Raw genomic sequence first — 27,487 nt, forward strand, 5'->3', positions numbered from 1 at the left:
GGAGAAGAGAGCTTCAGTTTAAATAAAACCAATTGTTTATCAAGAACCACAGAACAAAGCAATAGCCAAAAAGTTAGAAGAAATATAATGTATATAATTAGGAGATGTCATTCCTGTTTTTAAACACTTTCGCAGAGCTTGTATGTATTTATGCCTCTTTGAGCTTCCAAAACCATATTTCTAATCTGTCACAGCACAAGTCACACATCATAAAACGGAACGATAACACGGCCAGAGCCAGAGACCTCTGCGCCACGCACAGATACCCTACTGGGGAGCTTTTCACTCTCTTGAATGGTGCTTCCCATGTCCCCTGCATCTCTCCGGGCTGCACGCTAACTTCAGAGACAAATTCTGACTTAAATTAAGACGGTTGTATCAGGATGAAATGTGCATGTCTTAGAAAACTATAAGGATAATATATCAAATCTTTTAGCTGGCGTGTTTTTTTCTACAGCTTCGCTGCTGATTTACACTATCTAATGATCTGTTTATTCTCTGGATTGTGTATAGTCCATGATGGTTTAAATTACTCATCTGCTTGCACTTAAGCATTTGGCCTCTATAAAAGACATGATAGGTAAGTGCAATGCAAATGTACTTTCCAATAATCAGTGCCACCCAGGTCAGAATTTCAGCTGGGTATACTCAGTGCAAGCACACAGATTTATTCCACCTTCAGTGAGGACCCTTTGATGAGGATCTGTAGAAATTTCTAATAGGAATGTTAGCTTTTACTCTTGGTTTCATCTACAGAAGGTTTTAGCATAGCAATCTCCAATGATGTATTTTGAAGCTCAGTCTACCAAACTACATCAATATCTTTAGCAGTAAAGCAGCAGACTGCCTGTGCAGTTACATCAAAAGAAGCAGGATACACACCACAGCAGCTTGAAGAAATGCAACATTTGGATAACAATATAAAATCATATTCAGCTCATCTGATCTCATCAGGTAACTCATTATTTCATGGGGACATCAACATCTGCAACTATAGGGTCTACAGTGGGAGGTTAAGGCAAAGTTCCAGTTTATTTGGCTCATTATTGCTGGGGCACCTTGCCCTTGAAACCAGAAACTTATGCCTGGACTCCCTACATGTGTCGTGTATATACACACTCAGACACTATATCTCAGAAAAGATTATCTAAATTCTTATTTAGATGTAGCTGAGAATACAAGTGAAATTCAATGAGCGCATCTAGGGAAGCTGTCCAGCAACAACAACATACTTACCACAACTGCAATAAAACCCACGTATCTTTCACTAGTCCTTCATTATCCATAGGGTATGCATGCTGCTCTTATCAAAACTGAGATCCTACAGCACCTTAATGTGATACTCTTTTCTCTGGAATAACCCCACTTGCTGTGGCTCAGAATTAGGGTTATGCAGAATGACCTAGAACCTCACCAAATGTCTTTCTTACTGTGGCAAGCCTGACAGATGCCCTTCAGCACACAAGCTCTATCAGTAGTTTAACTTCATAAAACAAAATGGCAGGGAGAAGCAAATAAAGGAAAAAGAACAAGAGAACAATTGTTAACATCATTTAGTTATTCAGAAAAAGAAAGAAAATGCAAGCATGTTTTCTTTGGAAATAACAATAACAATTGTCTTTGTCAGCTAATTCCCTATTGGCTTTATTGGTCTCCAGTAGAGACTTCGGGGAAGAGCGTCAAGCTGATGAACTCAGTGAGGGCCTGGGGTTTGTTTAGGAGATCCAGAAGGAGGGGAGGTAGTTGTGTGAGAGGCAGGAACGCAATCAAATGTGTAAAGGCACAATAGAGGGAACAAAGGGATAACAGGATGAGTGATAAAGACCAACGATCACCAACAAAGTAAATCAGCAAGTTACCTGAACACAAAGCATGAAGTATTATACCGAAAGCAGAGCAATATTTGAAGCAAGAAGCAGGAATTTTTCAGGACTTGATGTGATCTAATCACCGGGATTTACCCCACCATTTATCCACCAAAAAAAAAATCACTGAAGAGCAGGGACTCCAGCTCCGCCTGACTACAGCAGTACCCAGATTTGCCTCCGTATAATCAGGAACAAGTCCGGACAGAGTGGACTACAAAAGTGAATAGGAGACAGGCTTGTCTGATTTAAAAACACTTACGAATAAAAGGTCAAATGAGAAAATGAAAGTAGGCACCATCACAGCTATCATGCACTGGAATTGTGCAAGAGTGACATAAGAAAATAAAGCATTGCTTTAGCACATATGATTTGGAAATATTAAGGGACAAAAACATTGAAGTCTTCAATGCTGTTTTAGAGTTGCTTTTCAGGGAGGAGCTGCCCTTTTAGTTTGAGTGACTAATGGCAACGAATGTAATCTGTTTTTTATTTGCAGTGCCAGGCTCATTTGGCTTGTGTAAAATGCAACCCTTTGTTTGGTAAACAAGCAAATTAAACTGGTGATCCAGAGAATCTTGGAAACTTTACTTAAATAAAAGAGCCTCTCTTTCAGCGTTGTGGCTTAAAACGCATTGGAAGGTGTATTTCCAGATGTTCTATCACGGGCTGTGCTGTCGAGATCAAACCAGAAATCTTTGCTCAGATAGTCATGCCATATTAAAAACAGAAGTAGTGAATAAACATCTATTTATTCATAAAGCAACAGTGGCCTCAGCTCCTTGGTCAAATCAGAACAGCTCTGCACAATGTATTATAAATAAGTTAAAATATGGTTACATCATTGAAAATAGCCTCAAAAAATATATATAGCTATACCAATGTTATGACAGGAAAACTAATATAGAAAATAAGGAAAGAGGGCAGGAGGAAAAACTATGCACAGAAGCAAGACTGCATAACCCCTCCAAATCTCAGCAAGTTTTTCGAAATCTTAGGAATGCTCAGCTAAGACATATGCCTAATCTTGGGGGAATATTCCGCATGAGAGATTACTCCCGAGCAATGAATAGACCCATGCCACTCTACTATGCCAATACACTCTACTGTCTCAAAAGGCACAGGGCAGAAGCACACGACATCACCCTGCCTTAGGAGAATTATGCCCATTTCGTCATGCTGTCAGCCTGCCTGTTGCAGAAGTGCAAACGTTCCCCAGTATTCATTCGAAGCAGTAAGCTAACCGAGGGACCGGGGCTTACACCAGCCCTTGTTGAAAAAGCTGTCTGTCCTAAAAGTACACGGAGATGTAAATGCAAGTGGAGCTGCTCATGCCAGCAGGAGGAAATGACTTTGCTCCTACCAGAGCTCAGCATCCCTGGGCAGCACAAGGGGTGCAGTCCCAAAGCCTGCTAGCTGTAGGTACACCCGCAGCCATCACGAGGAGCCTGCTCCCAGGCACTGACCACTTCCAGACCATGGAAAATGCAATACTGAAAACAATGCATTGATTGTTACAGAAAGAGGATACAAAAATAGGATACAAAAATGTCATCCTCCAGCTCCCTGGACAGATGTTGTTTAACATCTTGGACTGGACTGTTTTCAGACACAATTCGGAAAATGCTTGCTAAGGAAACCAAAGCTACATAACACCGAGACGCCCCAAGGACTGCACTGGCCGTAACAGTTGCTTTTCCCCTCCCTTTCTACAGAACTAAGGGAGCAGAAGCAAGATTCCCTCTGCTGCATTGTCAACAGACCCATGCTGTAGTCCAGGCAGTTGTGCATGTTTATTTAGATGTATAATTCATGGTTAAAAGCACTGGGGAAGATCTAATCTGGCCCACTGACATCCAAGATGCAATAACCAAGTATCATTCTGTAAGGCCAATGATAGCTTGAGGAACTGACTGTCAGAAAACACACCTTGCCATACACAAATGGAATAAACTGTTAGAGCCAGAGACACGATAAATCTAGAAGCTCTCACCATTATTTGCACAGGCCTACTTTTCACAGCAAGACTGGAACTGACCCTGATTTATGCCCAAATGACAAAGTCTGGCAAATTAAAATCTGCAAAATGAAATAAATTAAAGCAGATTCTTTCTGAGCTGAGACACCTCTTCTATCTCTAGTGAGTATTCGCATGGAGTCCACATGTAAACCCATCTTATCTATTATTCCTCCTTGCGAGGTTAAGCCCAAGACAGCATTAAACTCCATTCTGATTGTTTTGATTTTGTTGGTTTAAATTTGATCCTCAACATTTGGATTTTTTTTTCATTCAATTACACACACTCTTCTCAGAAAGGAATGCCGAGTGCTCTCTCCAGCTTTCAATTAGGATGATGCGATTACCTTGAATTTCACAACCCTCTGCAGCAACGCCTTAAACTGAGGATGGAGGAGCTCCCTTTGCCCCACTGTCACCAGAACGTGTGATTTCGAAAAATCTACATATGCTAATGCTCACTGTTTGGATATTAACTCACTATGCAAAACCAGCAGCCAAAACACAAATTAGAGCTGGTGGTAAATCGACTCCTGATCTGTTTGGGACTGTGCAATGAGATCCCCCAGGAATTCACTGTAATATTTTGGCTGCTCACCCTGTTGCCTGAGTACATGGTCACCAGCAGACAGTAAGACCAACACGCTACTAGTAAGCAAAATGTGAAATACCGTGATAGCTAATGATAAACTCTGCCACAAACTCCTGCACTCGTTGTTCTTTTTCCTTCCCAGACAGATCATCGGCCGTTACGGGGAAGGAGGGATTTATACCTTTTTCATCTCCTGGATCTTCCCTAACCCAGCACATTGCCAACACCATGTTAACGGTTTTTGAAAATGCCCCTGAAGAACAAAGATACTCCTTTTGCCAGATCCCAGTATTTACAAGCAAGCCCAAATCTGTGAGAAAATTCAATTGAATGCAGATGGCAGGAAATTCCTCTAAAATGACAGTGGCCAAATTCAAACCACAAGACATGAAAATAACCCAACGTACTAGACATGAAGAACATATCTTATAGATTTTTCCTCATGCAATTCGCAATCTGTGATTGATTACTGGGAAGACAGGCTGCAGATTTATTGGACTTCTGTAGAACAAGTATTCCATTTGCAACAATTAAATCTTATGTGGTTGAAAAATAGGTTGGAGGAACCAGTGGATGGCTCTGACACTGAGGAATGCATTTCTAGGTTGTCCGTAAGACTGTAGCTAGTTTAATTTTGTACTAGAACTCACTGTGCACTAATTTATTTAGCGTCATTAACTGGGCTGCCTAAAAATTTTTGTCACTGTATCAGAAAACTAGACCTGAGAGATATTATTTGCACTGTTTCTTTTCATTTCATTTCAATTGCTTTTCATTTTTTCAATAACAGAAGATGTCGGTCTTTTAGTGATTTAGCAGCTGACTTTCTTTATGCACTCTTCAAAAAATATATTGCCACATATATGACAACATTCAGATGGAGCCTGAACAAATTACAATAACGTCCCAAACTTGGATGAGAAGAAAGCTGAAACAGTTTTCTACACTAAAGGGACTGACTATGTGCTGGTGGCTGGACTAAGCTAGATAAGCTAGATCCTGATTCACTGAAACATTCACTCCATCACAGGAAATGAAATTGCCATCTTCTTACCTTTCCCTCTGCCTGAAATCCAGGTGACCAGGGACTCTGAAAGGTGGTACTCACACAGCATTACTTTTCTGCTGCCACTTCTGTTTTCATTTTATTCTAGCAAATTTTCCGGATTAAAATGCCTCATGCCAGTAGCCAGGTGACTAAGTGAACCATGGATGTCCATTCCTATGCCTGAACTGCTTGCCCTCCAGGGAGGGGTATTTGGGTTAGAGAGAAATGCTATCAAGCAGCTCACCAACACTGGCAGCTATGGGAAGATCCTGCTGAACAGCTGAAGCACAGAGTAGATCCTGAACACTAAAGTACGACTGCACAGGGTATGTGTGGACTTGAGGATAAATTCTAGTCACAGATAACTCAGAAACACACAACGGGCTGAACTGACCGACACCACCATTCACCTTAAATGACCCAGCCCTGTTGTGCTTCCCTGAGCCCATGGAGACCAAAACAACTCTCCTGGTAGTCTCTTATGCTGAGTTTCCCTCTCTTGCTTCCCTGTGCTCACACCTAATACCTTTCCCTTCCCATCTGCCTGCTAACACCTCTCATTTCAGAGTATCGCGGCAGACTGGTGCCACGTTTCGTCTGAATGTGATGGCGTCTGAGGGAACAGGAGCAGAGCAGGAAGGGACAGTGAATGTTTCCCTGTCCCGGAGCCACACCAAGGCAGCAGGGCAGTGCTCTCAGAGCGCTCCTGCCTCTCGGGGACACGCTGCAGGCCCTCACGGTGCCAGCACAGGCCTGTGCTCCTGCCCCAGGCGGCTGCGGGCCCACTAGGTACCGCCCCTCTGCCTCTCACCCCAGCACAGCTCTTCTCTCAGCACCCAGAGGGATACGGCTCCTTCCCCTCGATCCCCAGCACATCCCCCCTGCTAAGACAAGATAGGGCGGCAGAGGCTTCGTGCCGGCCTCTGTGGCACGCTACGTCTGCTTTCTGGCTGCAGCGCGCCTCGTGCACGCAGCAACAGACAGAAACTTGGCAGCCCCTCCGCTCGCTGCACCGACCCGCAGAGCCCTCCCCGGCCTCTCCCACTCCATACCCATTAGCTTTCATGGGAATTCTGCACGCGCATCGAACGGAAAACAGAGATCCTGGCTGGGGCCTGCGGAGGATACTCGCCTAACAGCACGCGAAGCAAGCAAACAAAGCCCGCTCTCAAACGAAGCGCCCTCTTCTCACGGTGGCTGGGAAACAGGTAGCAAAAGCGGGGGTTTGGAGCACGCCTGGCGGCTGGCAGGCTCTCCTCCAGGCAGCAAGAGACGCACACAACCCGTAACACAATAACCTGGTGCAATGCTCACACGAGAGCTGCCCAAGTATGTTGTTAGGCACCACGGTCTACGTGTTTTTATGAGTAACTAGCTTCTGTGCTGGGGCTAGGAATACCTCTTTTTTTATTTGTCTCCAGGTGCTTCTTAATATAGCTGTGAGAGCCTGGAAAAAAATCTGCCTTGCAGACAGGCTTTTTCTCTCTCTGCCTTTATCCTCCCCCTTCTCTCTGCACCTCCTGTTTCAAAACAGCTCTTCAAACTCAAAAGTCCAAGGAGATCTCCATGGAAAGAACAGTGAAGACACGAAAGCAATTACAACTGAATCATGCAAATATAAACAAGCCTGATTCGGATCCTTCGGTGAATTTATATGGGTAGAAATCCATCAAATTTATTGGAATTGTTACCAAATGACACTGGAAAATGCAATATCCTAGTTCTAATTACTGTGTTAGTTCTTGGAAAAATAATCAGTTGAATAAAAATATTCCCATTCTTTTAAGCTGCACTCGAAAGGGCTGCCGGCGTAGGAACGTTAGTGAATCCCTTGCACTTGATCTTGAAGTGACCACTGCCAAATCCGAGAGCCGATCTGGGAGTAAAAGCAATGCTATTTTGACTCACTCTGAAGCCCATGAACAGGCCTCCCCTAACCCCAACCCAAATCAGACCCTTGTAAGGATGACAGAGTAAATCTGGGGAAGGTTAAAAGGAATGTGATATGATTAACAGCTGCCCTTACCAGCAAGTTTGAGCCTCAAGTATTAAAACAGACTAAACCATGCCATATACAAACCCACTGGATGCACTTACTTTCTATTTGCTGTTGTCAGCTACTCTGAGCAAGTACTTACTCTGTTTAATAGATGGTTTAGCAATATCACATGCTGCTATTTTTTTTTAAGAAACCCTCAATGCACTAACCTCACAACCTCAGGCCAATCCCAACACGATGCACTTTACAACCATGCTAAACTAACTGCATGTCTGTTCTTCAGTATTTCATCAAACCACGTTATTACCAAATATGAAGCCCCACTAACTGTCCTACCGCCACCCTCTTTGTTCATTTTTGATATTTTGATCAGGCTAAGGCAAGGAAAATAGCCACGCTGCTGTGCTGTCTGCTTACTTCACTGTGGAGCCATTCAGCAACTGCTCGAGTCTGCTTGTGCGACATGTTAACAGCAGTGTCCAGCAGCAGTCACTGAAGTCAAGGCTCCTTTGTGCCAGAGAACAGATACCCGCTGCTTTTGTACACACTGATTAAACAGAAAGATAGTACCTTGCCCACAGGGATCCAGCTCAGTGAGGTGCTGCTCTACAGCCAGGAAAGGTCCTGCAGTAGCAGCTGCGCCTGCCAGAGCCTACCCATTACCCTTTAATTTCTTCCTCTGAAGCACCGCTTCACGTTGAGCCTTGAAAGACTCTTCCATGCTCTGCTCTCCTCTGGTCTGAGCATACACTAGATAGCAGTCTTAACTCGTGCCAGCACTGCAGGCTGAGGCAGGGCTCAGACATCTCGCAGCTGTGTGCATCAATAGGATGAACTCACTGCAGACCTCTAGGGTCAGCCTGGGCTTCATTCAGACTTGTGCAGGAGTCAGCAAAGCCAACTGAGTCACATACAATCCGCTTCCCACAGAGCCATCGGCCTTTGAGGATGAAGCAGTTGCCACTGCTGCAGCACACTTTTGTGTCACGCTTCTGACCCCGTGTGAGTCACCCCCACGTTCCCCCCTGCACCCAGCTATTTATCGCTGCCATGTCTTTGTCCCAGTCTCCCTGTCTCCTGGCTCTGCTGAGGGCAGCACAAGACAGTTCTGCGTCAGTGGTTAGCCAGTCACTCACCTCCCACTCCTGAGGCAGGGGAAGCACCAGAATAGCTCCTGTCTTCACAGCAGACACAAGGAGGACAAGATCACTCCAGCAAGACAGAGGAACAATAAGAAAGGGGAGGAAGGCAAACAGACAGCAATAATCCTACAGAGCACACTGTTGTTTGTCGTTTAATAACGGAAGCATAGGTACATGCGTGGGATGAAGTTAAGGACAGAAAGCAGGAAAACACAGCCTGTTGAAAGAGATCAATCCAGCTACATCAAAGTTTCTTCAGAAAATCCACTCCTTGGCCATATGTATAAATCACTAGTAAATCTGCAGCACAGAAAAACTCTGCGCTGGCAGGAGGAAGAGCATTTGGCCAAATCACTCTTCAGTTCCTAGACCGACAGCTGAACTGGTCTCTTTCCTTTTATTTCACCTTTCAGTTTGGCTCCACGGTACCACAGAAAGAAAAGATGCACCCAAAAGGTAGGAGAGGAGTGTTTCCCCACTTGCAAACGGTGATAAATTCACGCACAGGGGTGAGGTGAAACTTTGTAAAGAACCAGGAGAACTTCTAATAGCAGATGCTGTAAAAAGTACAGAATGCTGTTGTTCAAAGGGCAGAGAATCTAGAGGAGCAATCACAAGGAGTACCACCCAGGAGCAGAAAAGAAATTAAAGGATAAGGACCTAGAAATCATATGATAAGCCCTACAAAAGCATTGCTGTGCTTACACAATTCCCCGAGTAAGCTCCTTAAGGGAAAAACACTTACAGTAAGTGATGGATTGTGTGTGAATCACCCCGTCCCCATTACCTACTCTTCAAAAAAACAAAAGGTACTTACTTCTGTACTGCTCTGTGCACAGATAACTCGCTCAGAGCTGTGCTGGCTGGGCAAGCACAACACAAATAGTTTCTATTAACGTTACTTGTGAGGGCTCCTTCTCCTCCAACATCTAGTTGGAAGCCCTGCTGCTATTCTAAAGTCATCCTCAACAGTCTATTGCTTGGCATCCCCTACAGTCAGAATTTTTAATTTTTATTTTTGTTTTCCCTTCTCTTGCCTTAAGAATCTCCTACCCAGACACTCTCAGCATTGGTAACCCTGGTAAACACTCAGATATTACTGGAAGAAGCAGGGTACAAATCTCTTAGCTGACTGACTGCGCAGGCAACACTCACCTTCCACACCCAGGTGAACCGAGATGAAACAGTGCCCATAAGAGGTAGGATCTCCAGGATCTCAAGCCTGGAGCCAAAAGACACTACCACTACATGAAGTACAAATTGCTCTTTAGGGAAAAACAAAACAAAGCAAAACAACAACAACAACAAAAGCCATCTGGTTTGGAAGCACAAGCACCAGCACTGCAAAGCACAACAGAGAGAGTGAGAAGTTTTTTATTAAAAAATATGGGGAAGCAACTCAAGTTCAAAAAGAAAAGAAAAAAATGACCGCAAACCAGAGAAGCTGGAAACCTTTACCAAGTACTCATGATGCATAACTACCAGAGGTAAAAATAAATAAATAAAAATAAATATATATTTTTTTAAATGTAGCAATTATAAATCCCTGGAAGGGAGCACATAAAAATGAACAGGCAATAATAACCAGAGGAATTCCAAAAGCCTAAAACCGGGAACAAGATTTCTGCGACGTGCTCTAAGGGGGCTGGCATCACTGCACGTAACCCCTCGCACACTACTGGGAGCCTCGGACAATTCGGGGCAGGTGCTGAAGCACTGAAATAGTCAAGCGAGCTTGATTCATCAGCCAACTAAGACAGCAGCCTCTGGAAGTGCGGTGAGGTAGGTGCTATTATGGAGCAGGATTTGCTTTTATTGAATAGTGAGTCACTTTCCCTGGGGTGACTGGGCAGCATGGTATGTGCAGCCATGTGTTTAGATGACAATGCCTCTCTCTGTGCCTAACAGATCAACTGTTTGATGGGGCATTTGCTCAGCAGCTCCTGGAACAGTCTCAAGATCATGAAAATTCTGTCTAGTCACACTGCAGCACTGTTCCAGGCATAATTCAAAAGCTAGATTCCCTCTCGAAGTACTCCTGACGCCATTCTCCTTTTCATGAGTAAACAACAAAGAAGTCATTTCAGTTTCTGTAAACATGTTTTTCTTCATGAGCTAGCCTGTTTGGTGTGCATTACGCGCCGTGCTGGCACGGGCTGGGACGTCTTACAAAAAAGCTTTCCACTAATACTGGAATCTTGCTACTCTGAGGGAATGCTGGGTTGCACAAGAGAGGCATCAAGAATGAATTCTGTCTCTTCCCCTACAATTTCAGATAAGAATTGGTTTTATGTTAATTGCACATTCCAGTTTTACAAAGGACTCTGGTATGAGTCAAAATTTCAAAAGAGCTTCTTTTTTCATTTTTTTCAGAGGAGGAGAAGAAAATGATAATATTTAGATAGAGAAATAAGTACTTACTAGGCTGAAGTAGAGAACTCTGATTTATTGCACAGTGAAGTAGCCAAATTCTGTCCTCACTCTAACAGAAACTAGAATAAACACAGCACATACTGTGAAAGCAAATGGAAGGAGATTTTACACCTAAAATTTTATACAGGTAATAGATCAGTACGTGACTGGTGGAGGAACTTGAAAATAAATAATGCAGGAAAATCTTTTGTTTAGCGAACAGGATGGCTTTTGCATCCATAAATTGGAATTATGACTGACTCCACTGATGGACTCCACTTTCCTTCCCCTTTAATCGTGTTTGGGCCTGACAAGTCTTCCCACTGAACTGGCAGAGGACAGTGTCCCTGATGTGGTTTTGATGAAAACTTCTTATTAAAATAATAGTTTCATTTTTGTTCTCATTGATCTATTAATGAACACTACAAAGTGTCTGTTGGGCATCTCTTGTCACACAATTCCGACAAGAATCCCCATTCTCCCTAATATCTCAGCAGTACTTACTCCAAACTTTTGTGTCTGTTATCATCTGGAAAGTGGAATATCGCTAGCACTGCAGCAAGTCTGTGAATTCCCCAAATGATGCCACGTCCTATGATAAATGTAGCCTATTACTCCTCATCTATCATCCCTCCCCGAGTTGTCATTCACCTGCTTTGTACAGCCTTCCCATTAAGTCACCAATCTGCTGTCTGCAGGAGCACACTGATCGAGAGGACATTTCAGAAAACACAACCATAGAAATTGTTGCGTACTAAGGGCAATGGAAGCTGGCTATAAGGCTCGTTGAAAGTCAGTGGGATTGGTACTGCTCCATTTTAGAAAAATATTTTTAAAGCCAGTTTTGATTAATACTGACTTCATCTCAACCTTTACTGGGATTCTTCATCTCCATAACAACTCTGTATCTGGACTTTTGTGCCAAAAAGTACCAGGCTGGCTCCACCCTCTTTTGAAAACTCATCAAAATCTGTGGCTCAGTTCAGCACAGCTCACTCAGATCTTTAAACAGAAATTCAGTCCTGGATTCATTCTGTCTGATTGGTGAGCACTGTAGCCTTACATGAGAGGCAGCAAAGAGACACACGCAACTCCAGATCTTAGGTGGCTGACTCTACCTTTGTGAAGTATCTCTGTCTTTTCATTAACTCCACAACGAGCCTGTAGATCTGGTCTCTCAGCTTCGATGGTTCTAATTTGGGAGTCTAAAATTAGCTGAGATGCCACTAGCAAGATGTCTTAGTCCAGAGGGACCTTAGAGTGTATTGGTTTCTTCAGCTGGAATAGATGCTTTATTTTTATCTCCAGTATCGCTGATACTTATTTAAAAATACATAAAAACGGGCTGCAATTTTCAAACGCATTTTGGAACCGGACACCTACATTCACATTTCAGCACCTAAGAGTAAAGAATTTTGCTTTCCAAGAAGCTGGGCCTTTCATATAACTTCATGAATGAAAACAAAGAATGTAACTCCACCGCATTTCCCTTTGAAACCACTAACCCCAGTGTCATTTCTCATTGCTACAATTCGCTTCAAACAAGAGGGAAAGCCGGCGGTACGCACGAGCAGTGTCCTGTGGCTCTGCCATAGCTTCCAGCAGCCTGCACGCAAACGCAGAGCGGTGCGGCGGAGCTCAGCAAGTGAAAAATCCCTCTAGTGGGGTGACATCGCAATCGTAAACTGAGCGCAGGAGTGGACTTGCTCGGGCTGCAGAAGGCACAGCGCAGCTGCTTCCCAGGGACACGCGCTCCCCTGCTGCAGCATCCTGACCCAGGGCGCTGCTCGTAGCTCGTGTCACACAACTGCGGGACCCAGCTCATTTTCACAGCGTATGTTTTCTGCCTCTTCTTGTTTCAGGACTTCACGCTGCCTGATGGAGAAGTTTCTCTTGGACAACAGCTGACAACGTAAGATCTTAAACTGGATTTGACTTCTGTTTTGGAAAGGTTCTGAATTTAAGACAGGGGAAAGAAAGGCCCCTCAAGCTAACTATAACTCCAAGAGGATACAGAAAGACAAGCTTTCTAACTGTGTTCTAGCACAGGTAACAGCCCTTCTGCTCCCTTTGTCCTCAGTACCCAACTCTCATTGCAGTTGGCAAAACTCCTATCGGCTTGAACAAGGGCGGTATCAAATCCTTAGGTTACTACTGTACATGCAGCTTATAATGGCGTACAAGAGCTTTGCAGCCCAAAGCACTTCAAGTTGCTCTGAGAGGCACCGTAACTCAGCTCAGCTCCTGGTATCACCTTTCCAGCAGCCACTATCTTATCTATTATCTTTGCTCTTTAGTCTTAAATGAAGTTAACTCCAGTCAGACTGCAGCATTTACTCCAGAAGCATCTTGTTTCCTGCTGAGCACATTCTCTGGGCCACCCGAGTGCTTCTGAGCCAGATGTACAGCTCTGTACGCTGGAACGGGCTTTGTCAGTTACAAACCGCTATAAAGGAGCAAAACAGTATCTCTTCCTCAACTGCCCCTTGAAACAGTGAATGAAAAAGCAGCAAAAGAAACATCCGCCCACTGGGCTCCTGGCCATGCTGTGCTAGAACATCTCACTAAGATCAGCTTGGCACCGCATACGAGAAACAGCTGTAAAATGCTGAAGGAGAAATCCTTGTTTAGAGTGCAATTAGAATGTGCTTTTCTTGCTTAAACAGATTGTGACGTGAAAATAAATATACACAGGAAAGCTCAGATTTGCTGCTCTGTTGACTAGACAGGTCTCCTATGGCTTGGATCATTCAGTGACAGCCCCTGCCCTCCCCCTAAACTCCCCTCTGCTCTCAGCATCAGTCTATAGATGTGTATCGCCCTGTTTCAAAACATCATTATTTTCCCACATTATTTTTTCACCACAGCACGAGCACAAGCGTGGTGAAATGAGTGTGCTTGGCTCTCATTTGCACCTCCAGGCTCAGCACCACAAGGAGCCTTACAGGTCCACAACTATTGCTTGAGACAGGTCGCCACATTAGTAAAGGAAACTAGCAAACAAACAGCAAAACAGTTCTCGGAGCCAGAGGTGCCAATACTGCCACCCCTTTAGCTTTTAATCCACGTGTTTTAGAGGGAACTGAGGCCTCCCTCCCTGTTGCTGAGAAGCGATGCTGCCTCCCACACAGCAGGATTAGGGCAGAGCCAGAGCCCACATCTCCCCACCTCGCAGCCTGCTCAGCCACATCTCAGCACCACCACCCCAACTGGTGTGCCTGACCAGTAACAGCGGCGTTACTACGCCACAGAGGAAACGGACAGACTGACCGCATCCTCCGCAGCGCCCTCCACATGGGGACTTTTGCTCAGGACTACTTTCGTACTAATCAGTCCTAAACGAACAAAGCAAATAAGAAGGTTAAGATCAGACTCTTGGATAACTATTCTGTCATTCAAATTAAACAGCAAAGGTTTTAGAGAGAAGGTGATCTTCTCAGAAGCAAATTAAGCTCACAGCTCACTTGTCACTGGAAGACCACCTCTTTCCTTTGGGCTGATCTGGTCAGAAGCTCACCTCTTTCCCCTCCAGCATGCAGACACAAGAAAAGTCTCAGCAGATCAGGACAGCCAAAGAGCACGTTGACAAGGAAAGGCTGAGGTAATTTACGTGAGGATGGAGGATGCCCCGCCATGAAGAGCTCACAAATGAGAGGAGAGTAACATACACACTAAGCCTCCGGAAAACTCTGCATCAGCTTGAGGATTACCACTAGGTGGTATAGAGCAGAAACGAACTCCTCTGCGGAGAAGTCACCACTCTTGTGAGAGGTGATTGCTAAGCCACCTTGAATTCCTTTTTGCCAAACTCAACACCATCTAAATTTCAAGAGAGGTAAACAAAATGACAACATTTTCAGAGCTCATCTTGCTGATACCCACACATTTCTGCTGCTACCTGCCCCCCACAGCTGCTCAGCACCTTATGAAGACATCAAGGTCCTCTTCCAGATGTTTGTGTAATTTTAGAAGTCTTAATTTTTGTTCTGTTTTCTTTCAGTGCTTGACACTGTATTCAGTAATTCGCAGCTTAGCTGTGGCTACCTTATTTCTTAATTATTTAAAAAAATATTTCCTCCCTCTTCCACACAGTTTCAACCTGAAACAATTCGGTTCTTCACTTGGACAAAAAGAAAAGGATCAGGGTGGACGATGGATGAATGCAACAAGTACACAAAGGTCTGTTTAACTGAGCAGGTATTTCACAAGTCACTTGCTCATCCAAGGCACCGTTATCCTACATACTCTGCCAGTGCCTCAAGCAGCACCCATAATTTTCTGTGGCTGGTGAATAAGCTCAATTTTCAGTCAACTGGGAGCCCCACAACCATTACTTTGTCAAGTACCTAATATTGGTCCTATTGGTAAATACAAGAGACCTCAGATGGCACAACACCGTGCTACAAACTCAGTGGAGGAGCACTTGAGGGCAGAGGACAAATCACAATATCCATTTAATGTATCAATGGCTAATACCTTTTCCAAAAATATTGCTAACACTCCAGCCAAAAGGGACCTTATAGAAACAGAGGCAATTTCAGACACAGGTGGTAAAGATGAGAAAAAGCAGAGAACACGCTTCAGATTAAAAACTCTTGCAGAGATCTGGAACTTTACCTCCAAAACAGAGAGAAATAGGAGGTGACCAAGCTACACGATGAACAGTATAAAGCTATCCATGGAATAGTTACGTAGAGTTACTTCTCACCTCCCCATAAAAGAGGATGTTCAACAAAACTTCTGTAAAAAGAAATTATCCCCTAACTACTGTGCGGTAGGATCTCCTTCTATGAAGCATTTAGGACTCACTGCTGCTTAAGACAGAACCCTGAATTCAGATGGACCAGTGGTCCCAATCCCTTTGGCGATCCCTTTGTTCCTGCTGTTGTAAGTTATCAATCCTACAAGGAAAATTCTTCCCTCGATATTTTTAATTAAGTTTTCTGAGTTGTTTTATAATCGTGTTAGGAAAGCAAATGCAAAGCTAACAGTGGTGGAGAGCACAGGGCATCTGTCACCAAGGGAATAAGCCATATCCTCCTAGGAGGCAGCGTATTGTCAGAGCTGTATTAACTGGCATCAGCTAACAGTTACCTTAAGCAATAAAACGGTCTCGATGCTGGAAGAGTCCATTAGAGAGCAATTACTCAGAATAACAGGGAAGGTAATAATTTTCCATATCATACCTTCAAACTTGCAGACACATGACACTGAAATCCAGTACAGCTCGGCTGTAAATCAGCTGTGCATCGCAGGACTATTAAATGCTTTCGAACCATTCAAAAAGTGTTTTCCCACCGCTTGGTACAAATTGAATCAAGATGTATTCACAGCTGTATGAATATCTGAAGGAATAATAATTTATTTTTTCTCCCTTTCAAAATCAATTGCTATTGGTGTATCTAATTTAAGAAGGTTTTTTTGGCCGATTTCACAAAATATGGCTGAAACGCAGGAAAGAAAAATTGTTGTTGACGCCCCAAGCAGGCATCTTTAGTCATGAATGGAAGCTTATTGTGCAATTAAAATAAAACTCCAAAAAGATCTTTAAAATAACTTATAATGCTTTTTAGAAATCTCATAGTGATGAATTTACTGCTTGTTTACCAAGAAAATCCAGCTTAGATTTAAGATGAAAGTAGTAGAGAAACCAGATGTTAGGACAAATATCTGAACCTAACACAGACCAAAAACAATTCAGGACTCATGTTTTTAATGATTCCCCCATTTCCCATCCCATTTTGGCTTCCCTGAAGCAAGATGGCCTTTTAAAATTATCTCATTCAACCCTAAAGGTCATGCTGTAAAACTCAAGTGTGCGTCTGCTTCCAGCACGCTGAGTTTTATCCTGTACCGATGACACGTTTCCTTCCCTGACATGCCTTTAAACATTGTGCAATCCAACCAGTAAAATAACACCATGCAGCCCACTGATCATGGGGCATGCCACTCACTCTCCCGTAAGGTGCAAAGCAGAGGATGTACCGAATGAAAACATCGTGTGGCAGTTCTGTCGAGTCAGAACGGGCTGGCTTTTGATGGGGAAGTTAACTAACACACGGTTAGGAAACTCACTGTCACAGGATATTGTGAAGGCACGCATTCAAAAAGTGATCAGAAAAACTGTGATTGTAAAACTGGTCAAGGTCTTTAAAACAGAACACGAGTACTAGCTAAGCAAACTGCAACTGTTAGAGGCTGGAAGAATGTGCCCAGATTGACTCCACGCTTGCCCTCTTCTGCTGCTCTTCCCTCAGCGTTTGCTCCCAGCTCCAGTTAGACAGAGTATTGGACCTTTAATCCAATTTGGGTGTTTATATGTCAGAGAGGAATGAGCAAAATCACCAGTCTCATGCAACAGAGATTAGAAGTCTCCCGGAGATGTCAGCTGTCCAACTCTGCCTCAAATCAGAATAAATTGCATCCAATTCTTCTCCAGCAGATGTTTTCCTAATGTGTTCCTAAATACTATAAAAGATGATGACTTCACAAGCTTTCTGCCCTTAAGCAGGTCTCCAGTGTCTAGATCCCAAATAGATCTACAAGGGCTGATTTAGCTGCATATGTGGGACAGACACAACGATGTCCTATCATGGTGCTTAGGGACAGACTTTGAGTCTTCCTTCTCCAAGGAAACCCATGCCTCTCATCTCACACCAATTAGCTAGGCATTACCTTCTGTGCCTAACATGTAAAGCTGTGGTCAGAGCTTTGTGCCCTGCCACACAAAAGCCAGAAAGAAAACCTCTCACAAATGTATTTTTAAAATTATTATTATTAAAAGTAATTGTGGATAGCAGTCATACTTACTGACGGAAACACCCTTGCAAATCCATGGGGAATACTGTAGCCCAATGGCAGTAAATGGCTGTCTTGGTTGTAACGAACGGCTGCTGCTGGTTTCTGAACCTCCGCCTCATTTTGCCCTGTAACATACTCAGAACTGGTGCACAGACATGTATCTACTCTCACGTCAAGCAAGCAGTAAGGCTCTGAACCACGCTAACATGACCTCAAGCCCTCATCTGGAAGTAAAGTAGTCACTCAGTGTTGCGGAAGACTAACAAAAGGATTTGGTTTGCATTAACCTCAAAACAACCTAGGATCTAAACCTCAACTCTCCAGAAGCCTGAAAGCATCTGAATGAGGCCTATCTTTGCCTTCATTATAGCAAGAGAAACAACATTTTGAACCCAAACTCTGGAATTCTTTTCAAATATGTATTCCCAAGATGTACATCTAGAAGAGAAAAAGAATAGGACTTCCATACAAACATCTTTACAGACTTCTTTTAAACAATGACCTAAACCCTTATGATATCTGGATATCTCTTAAATACTGATTTGAGGCCTGTTTGTCATGGAATGACGTAATGCAAAAAGAAAATGCCAAGTTGAAATTTTCTGCTGGAAAATAATCCTGTCAAGTGTAGCTGTGAAAAAGAAAAAAGTTGTTTGCAATCAATAGGGTCTACTTTCAACTTAAACAACATCACTGTATGATCAATCGCTGTATGATCACAGATGTTAGTTACGTATCTCATGACAGACATACCAGCTAAAACTCAGCTCTCACCTCCTGCACTTCATCTGTGATGATATTACATTAACAGTTAGCAAAGATACGACATGCAATTCTGGTTTGAGAAAGGGTCATCTGACACACGCTTCTCCCGGACTCCCAAACTCCTACTCCCCTTCCCAGAAGCGGAGTAGGGGCCAGGGTTATTTATGTCAAACACAGTGGCAGACCTGTGCCCACATAGGAGACCAAGTGTGTATGGGCCAAATTCTCTCATGCTGCATGTCTCGACTTCGATTTCTGTCAGCAGAGAACATGCCCTCTGCTCAAAGGATTTGCTCTTTCCCTTTGGTCCTCAGATATTTTGCATTTTTCCACATTATCTCTGAGGCTTAATACCAGATGAGGTTCTGGATGTGTTACATGTGTCCAAAAGGATGCTCACTGCTGGATCTGTTGCTCCATCTCCAGGAACACAGGTGGCCATTGACGTCTTTCTCTTCCTGTAAATGGTTCTCTTTTGTCTGCTTGAGATCTTCCTCACCAAGGCTGGGCACACCAAACTCTAGAACCTGCCTTATCATTCTCACCTTTTGTGCATTCATAAAAGGAGAACAACACAGAGATAACACTCCTCACATTACCCTTGCATCTATTCATAACAGGCGAGATAACTCAGAATAAAGTCATGCCCATGTAGTACCCAGCATATCAGTATCATCTAACTGAAGATCTATGCAGCAATGCAGATCCTCTATTTCCTTCTTACATATTCCTTGAAATTACCCCTTATCCACCTCATTTTCCCCTTAGTAACCATGTACTTCATTTTTGTCCCATAGCCGTACAGACACAGCCATCTCAAGACAACAGTTTTAGCCAATACAGTTAATGTGATTGAACCTATTTTCCACATGAAATACAAAAAATCCTTCCCTCCTTACTCACTTTTTCATTCAGGATCTTATACTTTTATTTGCCCTTAATTATAGTTTTGAAATGACATCTTAGTATTTCTTAGTCTTTTTTCCTGAATTTTGTCTGAATCCGCAGTTTCAAGAAGGTACTTAACATGCAGATTAGACCAACACTTTTGATACTAAGTTTTTTAGCCATCATATTGCTTTGATTATTTCTAACATCTGGGATCAGCATGTGCCATTTCAAGGCATGAAAAAGTTTCTGCAATACAAGAGTAGAGTTCCAAGTAAGAACTCTGCAACCTGCACTACCGATACCGTGTACTTCAAAAAAGTCAAAGTGCACTGAAAGCACTCCAAAAGCACATTTCTTCCCGGTTTTTCTCTAATTCCAAGCACTGAACACTTGAGCAGGCAGCCAACAAAGCCTTCTAGCATCAGCTCCTAAATTCTACCAAAAAGGCCTATTAGGTGCCTTAGCATTTTTGTTACAGCTGGCCCTCAGAAACTGCTTTGAATGAGCAGCACTGCATGAGGCCCTGACATTTCTTTCAAGGCAAACCATTTGCCAGGGGTGTGGATGCTTGTTTCTGGGTGGAACAGTGAGTGGATTGCTCTTCTCCTTCTACAAGGTCCACAAACCCTGCAGAAGCTATGTAAAACTGTTTTATTTTTCCACAAGAGATTACAGAAGAAATAAGCAATCTGCTCTTGTGCCGTATCACTGTGCCGTATCACTGAACAAAGTACAAAATTAGAATTAGACAGTGTAACTTCAAGGTGAAAAAAAAAAGAAAGAAATCACTTAACGCTTTTTGATTGTTGAAAAGAAAACAACAACAACAAACTTAGAGCAATAACTGATAGAGCTTTTGCTGGCTGAATTATTCAGCTGTATCTGATTTTGTCTGCAGCAGAATCAAACTACAGCTCAGTATGTTTAACACTTCTGAGATACGCCACCTATGAAAATATATTTCATTTATTTGACAAATAAGGCTGCGTTGAGCTCCCAGATTTCATTTTTTAATAGTTCTCCAGTTCTCAAGGTGGTCATAGCACACGTGGTATCTACTGTTGTCATCTGCACCCAAAATCTGAACTTTTGACTAAGTGCACAAATTAAGCTGTTATGCCATCCGTGTTTCCAGTTGGGAAAAACAATCTTAAAACCCATTTGAGATCACTGCAAAGCAGCTGATACCATTCAAAAGACCACAAGAATGTGGGTGAAATGCTAAGTTTTCAGTGCTCTCTAAAGAAAAAAGAAAACAGGAAGATCCTTATGAAAGTACTAAGTAGGAGATATTATCTTGCCTGACAAAGACGTGCATTGCAAGACCACTGAAGTAAAGAAACTGAAAATACACCCTTTAGCAAACAGTAAAGTCGAAATCAATCTTAGCTGACTCGTTTGCAAACAGAATCTGATCCTCATATTTCAAAGTAGCTGAAAATGACTCAAGACAAATTCACAAATCCAGTTACTCAACATGAGATAATGGAAATTATGGCTCCAAAACTCATGAGAGATGCTTCTGAGAAAATTTCTGGAAAGTGCTGTACAATTATGAATGATGAAACAATGGATTTCTCCAAAAGACAGCTAGTGGTTTTATGTCTGCAGTATGTGGATGACAACAAGAATATTCATACAGAGTTCACCAGATTCTGCAATCCATTCTATATTTGTGGTGAAATTACATCAGTAATTAGAATATTATGTGCAGATCTAAGGGGCATCCAATGGTATGGATAAAGCTACAACAGCATACAAAATGGCAAGTTTTACATTAGCCTGACTACAGGAGGAGAAACTACAAGCCCTTAATAATCACTACATCGGATTTTTATTTATCTGTACAGCCTATGTACATGTTTTAAATTGTTTAACTATTTTGGAAATACCCAAAGGGGATAAAAGATATTAAGAAGGACATGTTGCATATATCACCTAGTGTTTGTGTGTACTCCTCTATGTAGTAAGAGCAATAGCTTCACATTCTGAGAACTGCTCTGCACGTGTGAAACTTGGGAGGATGTAAAAGGTGCAGTGAAAGATCCTGAACGTAAAGCACAGCAGCTCAGAAGTAGAAAACTAATATTCTCTTTGGTACTGAATTAAGTAAGAGAGTCCTAGACACGGTAACAACAAATCTTTTCACAGTCCTGCAAGGGCCAGGTATGCTAACAAGAGAAGTCCACTTTCTTATTGAAAGACATTAATTTCCTCAGTCATCCAACTGGATAGAGGTTACAACTTGTTTATATCCGATGGCTTTTCACCAAGGATAACTAAGTGCCTGAACCTGGTTACCAAAAACTAAAAGGGAGTTGTGTAAGTATATCTGTGCTGAAGTAATTGTTTTTACAGCATCCAGTATTCAATCAATTTCAATTCACAGGCTTAGAAAACGATTCAAGATCTTTAAACTCACATAACAACTCCAAACATAACAGAAATGCAAAAACAACACAGGCTTCAAGTGGCTGATTCTGATTTCAGCTGTAATTGCCTGGTTACTCAGCCTCTTCTGTTGCAAGCCAACTGTCAGCTCACAGAAAGGGCCTTGTAGTCAGCTCAGAAGCATCTCAGACAGCTCAGCCAAGACTGGCTTGAGCACAGCACAGCCGATACAGGTGATTTTGATGGTACCAGCCATCAGCCCTATATGCAAGTGCAGTTTCAGTCCTCTCTCTTATATTAATACATTTTACTCTTTCTTTCTTCTTCTCCCCCCCCCTTTTTTTTTTTTTTTTTTTTAAATCGGTGAGCCTCAAATTATTTGTTCCTCTGCTGGTTCTAGAGCTAAAGCATTCAAAGTTCACACACTGAAAGGGACATTTTCTCAAATTTTATAAAAGTTGCAGTTATTAACGTATAGATGGAATTTTGTACGGAGATGTTCACACTGGTCTGTAGGCAGAGACATATTACTATTTTTAGAATCACACTGAATACTCAACAGCTGAGACCAGAACGTCCTTTCAAGGTATTTTTGTTTAAAAATACTGGTCTCGAATCCCTCATTCCGGGTTCAGCCTGACACCAAAGGAAATCTTGAGAAAAGGCCAGACTTTAAGAAACCAGAGAGTCCATTACCTACCCAGTATTTCTCCCCCCGTAGGACACCCTGTGAGACTGATGCCTTGACTCTGCTTGCCAAATAGTAAATACTTAAGATACATGACTTGATTCCTCTGTGTCCCCTAAGAACTATTTTGACATTAACAACTTAAGGAACTGATCTGAGTCTCCTCCTCCATTTCAGTACACAAACAACAAATAAGAAAAGTCATCATAAAGTAGTTTGTCAGAAACCTTTGGCTTTTTCACCAGCACATATATTCCTATGATTTGCAAGTCCGTCTAACTTACAAGAAGTCTGACTTCATCGTTCAGCACAGTTTGATCCAAAGATAGTTGGCATCTTTACAGTGAGTAGATAAGTAATATTTTCATGCAATGTGACAGTAGTTACTGTGCAGATAGCAGAGTAAAGTAATTGACTCTCCTGATTTATTACAAATGCTATCAACACAAAATTCACAGTAAGAGTTTCATTATATTATGTTTTCTGTATAAACATCTCCATGGGTTTTGCCAATCCATTTTACATCCAAAAAAACATAACAGCAGGGATGCATAAAATATAAATATGTCTGAGTCTGTATTTTGACTATTTCTAAGAAATATGTTTTAAGCAATTAAAATGATAAATAGAATAGGAAAGGAAGCTACTTCATTGTCTAAATCCAACATTTCATGCTCAAATGACTTCACAGGAGTTCTCTCTTTTTCAAATTGTCCTTCCATCTACCTAGACTTCTCCCTGCCCCCAACCCCGAAGGAAATGGGCTACAGACAGTTTGGGGGAAGATGAGATTTATGTGTCTTAAACACTATAAAGACTGATTATATTCTGCAGACAAAAGTTAGACAGTTCCTGCCAAAAACCTAGTCTATGTATCCCTAGCTGCAGACTGAGTTGGTGCCATAACCTGCAGTTTGGAATGTGTTTAAATCAGGCATTACCCAAGGTACAGATCAGGTGCTTTCAACCACCCAAAAAATGTCTGTACTGAGTGTAAGCGTGCTGATGTTGCTGGTTTTAGAGAACTACAGGAGAATGGAAAGATTATATATCACCTGGTTTGTGACACCTGACCCACCTGTAACATCCAATAGTCCAGAACTTTTTCGAGAGCTGGACCACTCCACTGTTAAAAGGCATCTTCTATTCAGATAGGTTCAGTTTGAGTCTCTCTCACACAAGGCCAGATTCAAAGCTGGGCTTTCAAAGGACAGGAAATTGTGGGCCACACGCAAAATTTGTCAATATATTTATATACCTGTCAGCATGTTAGATGTAGATGAAATCTGAACACCTGTGGATGCAGAAGTCTACTTAGGTACTAACTTGAGCAAACTGGCTACAGTCTTGCCCTCACACTTGACCTTCAAGGTGCGAAGATTCAGTCCTCGATGAGACAATGCTTCTGCCTTAGCTGTGAAAAACGTCATGCAATGTTTGTGTTAGATTTTCACAGATCACTCCTTTGGATGGCTAGACATGAGACATTCATTAACTGAAGTGCCAAACAAGAGCAGATGAAAGTTCTATCACTACATACTTTTTCCAATTCTCCAATTCTTTCAGCAGCTATAAGCAAACAGTAGCACTTTGTCCATCAGGAAGAGTCTGCGGGCCAGACAGATCCTATTGGCTACAAGTCAAGATAACTCCCGTAGAGATTTAAAAAAAAAAAAAAGTAAATTGACTCTATTCTAAAATCTTACAGACATTTGTTGGCAAAAAAGTACACATACATAGAAAGCAGATTTTGAGTTTGCATCTGAAAAAAGATCTTGTGAATGTTTGCTTTACAAAATATCTATTTCTTCTCTTCCCACCCTTGCATCTCCTGTATATCAACAGTAACTTAAAGCATTTATTTGCAAGTTATTCTTTTCATATACAGGTAGAGCTGGTTGTATGCATTCCTGTGCCTGCTGAGACAATAGCCTAGTAGAAAAGGAAAGCTTCCATAACCCACAAGGACTCTACCTTTAGAAAGAAGTCCTAGCACACCTTAACGTCCCACTTCTCCTTAATTTGACTTGTGTAGCTACTTTCTTACCCATATGAATAAAATACGAAGATGATAGCTAGCTAGGTCCTAGGTGTAATTATCAGGAAGTAAAAGTCCAACTAAACACTGTTTTCTGTATCTTTCTCTTTTTGTGATATTACCATGCCTTCTATGGGCCAAATCTTCAATTACTTCTACCATGAGGGGGAACAAATATCCAGTGGGTCTAACTAGGAGATTTCTTTCCATTTCAGTCAAGGGCTGAGCGGGTAATTGACAGTAAAACTCCATCAGTAGGTCAGAAAGGCCCTCCTTGTGGTAGCTCACTCCAGCACTGTATAATTTCAGTTTACACAGCAGATCTGGTTCAAGATTGTCAGGTTATTTTTTTTAAATACTTTAATCCTATCTTCATGAACGGTCACTGTTGTGCTACTCACTTAGATCTCCAGAAACAGGAGTCAGAGCAAGAGATCTCATTACCCGTTGTTCGAAACAAAACAAATTCCTTCTTCTGCAGTGAGAGTAACCATAGGCAGTCTGCTCTCAGCTCCGCAGGTGACTGCCGGTGTGATCTTGAATAGCTGTCTTCCAATCACGTGTAGCTTGGCCTAGATCCCAGCAGCCAAATCTACATGAGAAAACAAAATCTATAGCAACTGCCAAACCCGTTCGCCAGTGTGTGGAGTACATTACGCATATGTCCAGCAGCGGATGTCTAACCTGCCCGCAGATGAACAGCTCTCGGATCACTGCCTTGTTTAGGCCTAGGTCCGACGACAAAACCTTCTGCTAATAAGAACAAAACATGACGCTCAGTCCTGCCGTCCCACTGGCTGGGAAATGCCATCTTGTAAAGAAGGTGCTATTGCCACCATTTTAATGATGAAAAAACAACACCTTGATTCCTAAAGCTAGCCCTTGGCTTGAATGAGGTTAGCTTATCTGTCTGTCATGCCGCTTGTGTTCAGAGGAGACTTGTCTTTACTAGGCTGTAACTCAGTCAGATGCTCATGGAATAAAGCTTCTTTATCTATTCCAACAGCAAAAATTAGCACAGACACAGAAGTGGTGCTTTCAAACTGGGAAACATTATAGGGCTTATCCTCAGGAGCAGCTATTACAGGATTCCAGAATTTTCTACTTTTAAATGCATGTAAGATGGCAGGAAGGGCAGCAACTTGCAACAATGCTCTTTCTGTCAGGCCAATACAGCTCTGCTCCCTACTCTCACAAAACCCAAACCCCTCAAGAACCAGAGCAGGCAGGGCTGTTGGGAGCTCCCTCCCAGCCTTTTGCTTTGCTGAAGAACCCTAGCCCTGGCCTGCTGTCCTTAGGCTACTGCAATTTGTCAGAATTAACTTCTGCCGATGCACTTCAGTACTGACCCAAGCAGATGCCTTTTTTATTCCAGCCTCCAGCTTCCACTGAACGCAACAGCCGATATTGTCAGACTTCAAGGGAAGTGTCAGCTTCAACGTGCTTTAGAGACATCAATGAATCTTCACAGGCAGTCCAGGGTAGTATCAGGGTAGCTATGATTCTCTGCCTTTTACAGATGAGGGGCTAGAAACAAGGAGACTCAGTAAATCAGCCCAGGACAAGCTGCTGGACTGTTCAGAATAACATTTTCCCTCAAGTTCACGGGCCTCTCTAGCCGCCACTCTGTTTTATGTCCCAGAATGCCTTAAGAACTATGCAGAAAGAAGGCTTCTGAAGAGAAAGGATGTTCGAATTTTGTTCTTAAGGAAGTACATCTTCATTCAAACTTGTCCAAAAGGGAAATAGTACTGCTAGGGACCAGGGTAGGAATGGGAGCAGCTTCTCCAAATACTCACATAACCAAGATGTCCAAATGAAAACATGCGGTTGTACTGGTTGCCATTTCTCCTTGCTAATTTTTCCCTTTTATTGCATACATAACTCAGCTTGCCTAATATGGGTATGTACACAACAGTTTTGTATTTGACAGAACATTTACAAATATTTCTATGGTCAAGGTATATCCAGCCCCCAACTGAAATGGGGTACCTTTTGTCTAGATAACACATACAGTGCTTATTGACAGCTCCTCCCCAAGGAGTTTGAAGAAGAAGTGGACCAGGGAAGGAATGAGAAGAACTGAGGCACAGAGAGTTCAAGTAACGTGTTCACAGTTGTACAGCAAGCCCGTAGAGACTGGGGAATTAAAGCAAGACCTTCTAAGGCTCAGCTCGGTGCATTAACCACTAGACCCTCCTTCCTGAAAAGCCTACTCCCACTTTCAATTGCACAGAAAATTGGAGCATTGAACTAAATACTTGGCATCGAGCATTGATACTGATGGATCACTTAATCTCCCAATACCTCAAATCATCACTACACACATCGTGGTCTCTTGCTCCACAATATATACAGTATATAGTCTATTTCCACAAAGCCACAAGTAATTGTTGCTTCATCCGTTAAGAGTACTTTGGCAGGATAGAGGGGTTTTTGTTTTGTTTTTGTTTGGAAATCCTGCCAAGAAACCCTCTTTGGTGGATAGTAAGTAACACATTTAGGGACTTGTTACATTACAAGTTAAAAGGAAAACTTGATTAAAAATTATATTCAACAGAGTAGAGTTGGCTGAAGAATCAGAGCATCAAAGAATGGGAATCTTTCCCAGTAAGGCCAAAGTTACTGCCCAGAGTCCATGGCAAACAATGAAAGTATTCATCAGAAGTAGTGCACCTTCCCTACTGAATGTTTGCAAGAGCACAGAAAAGCACAACTGGCCCTGGTATCATGAGGTTAACTATCAGAAAAAAAAATACAGTCTAGAGTCAGTCACAATGTCCACAATAGATTTCAAATTTCAACTGTGCTTCACAAGATCAGACAGATCATGTTTCC

The 27,487-nt window shown here is 42.5% G+C and overlaps 1 protein-coding gene across 6 annotated transcripts in view; it reads right to left on the reverse strand.

The window, feature by feature from the left end:
- GLIS1 (GLIS family zinc finger 1) overlaps positions 1–27,487 on the reverse strand; it is a 191,855-nt gene that overhangs the window by 136,225 nt on the left and 28,143 nt on the right. Inside the window, exon 1 of one of the 6 annotated variants that reach the window (XM_013176274.3) lies at positions 19,042–19,466. The exons of the other annotated variants lie outside the window; for them this stretch is intronic. Coding sequence (XP_013031728.2) covers positions 19,042–19,201 — 160 coding nt within the window. The 5' untranslated portion in view covers positions 19,202–19,466. Of the gene's footprint in view, positions 1–19,041; positions 19,467–27,487 lie in introns of those variants that run through there. 6 annotated transcript variants of the gene reach the window in all.

This window comes from Anser cygnoides, chromosome 8, assembly GCF_040182565.1.
Source record: "Anser cygnoides isolate HZ-2024a breed goose chromosome 8, Taihu_goose_T2T_genome, whole genome shotgun sequence".
Lineage (NCBI taxonomy): Eukaryota > Metazoa > Chordata > Aves > Anseriformes > Anatidae > Anser > Anser cygnoides.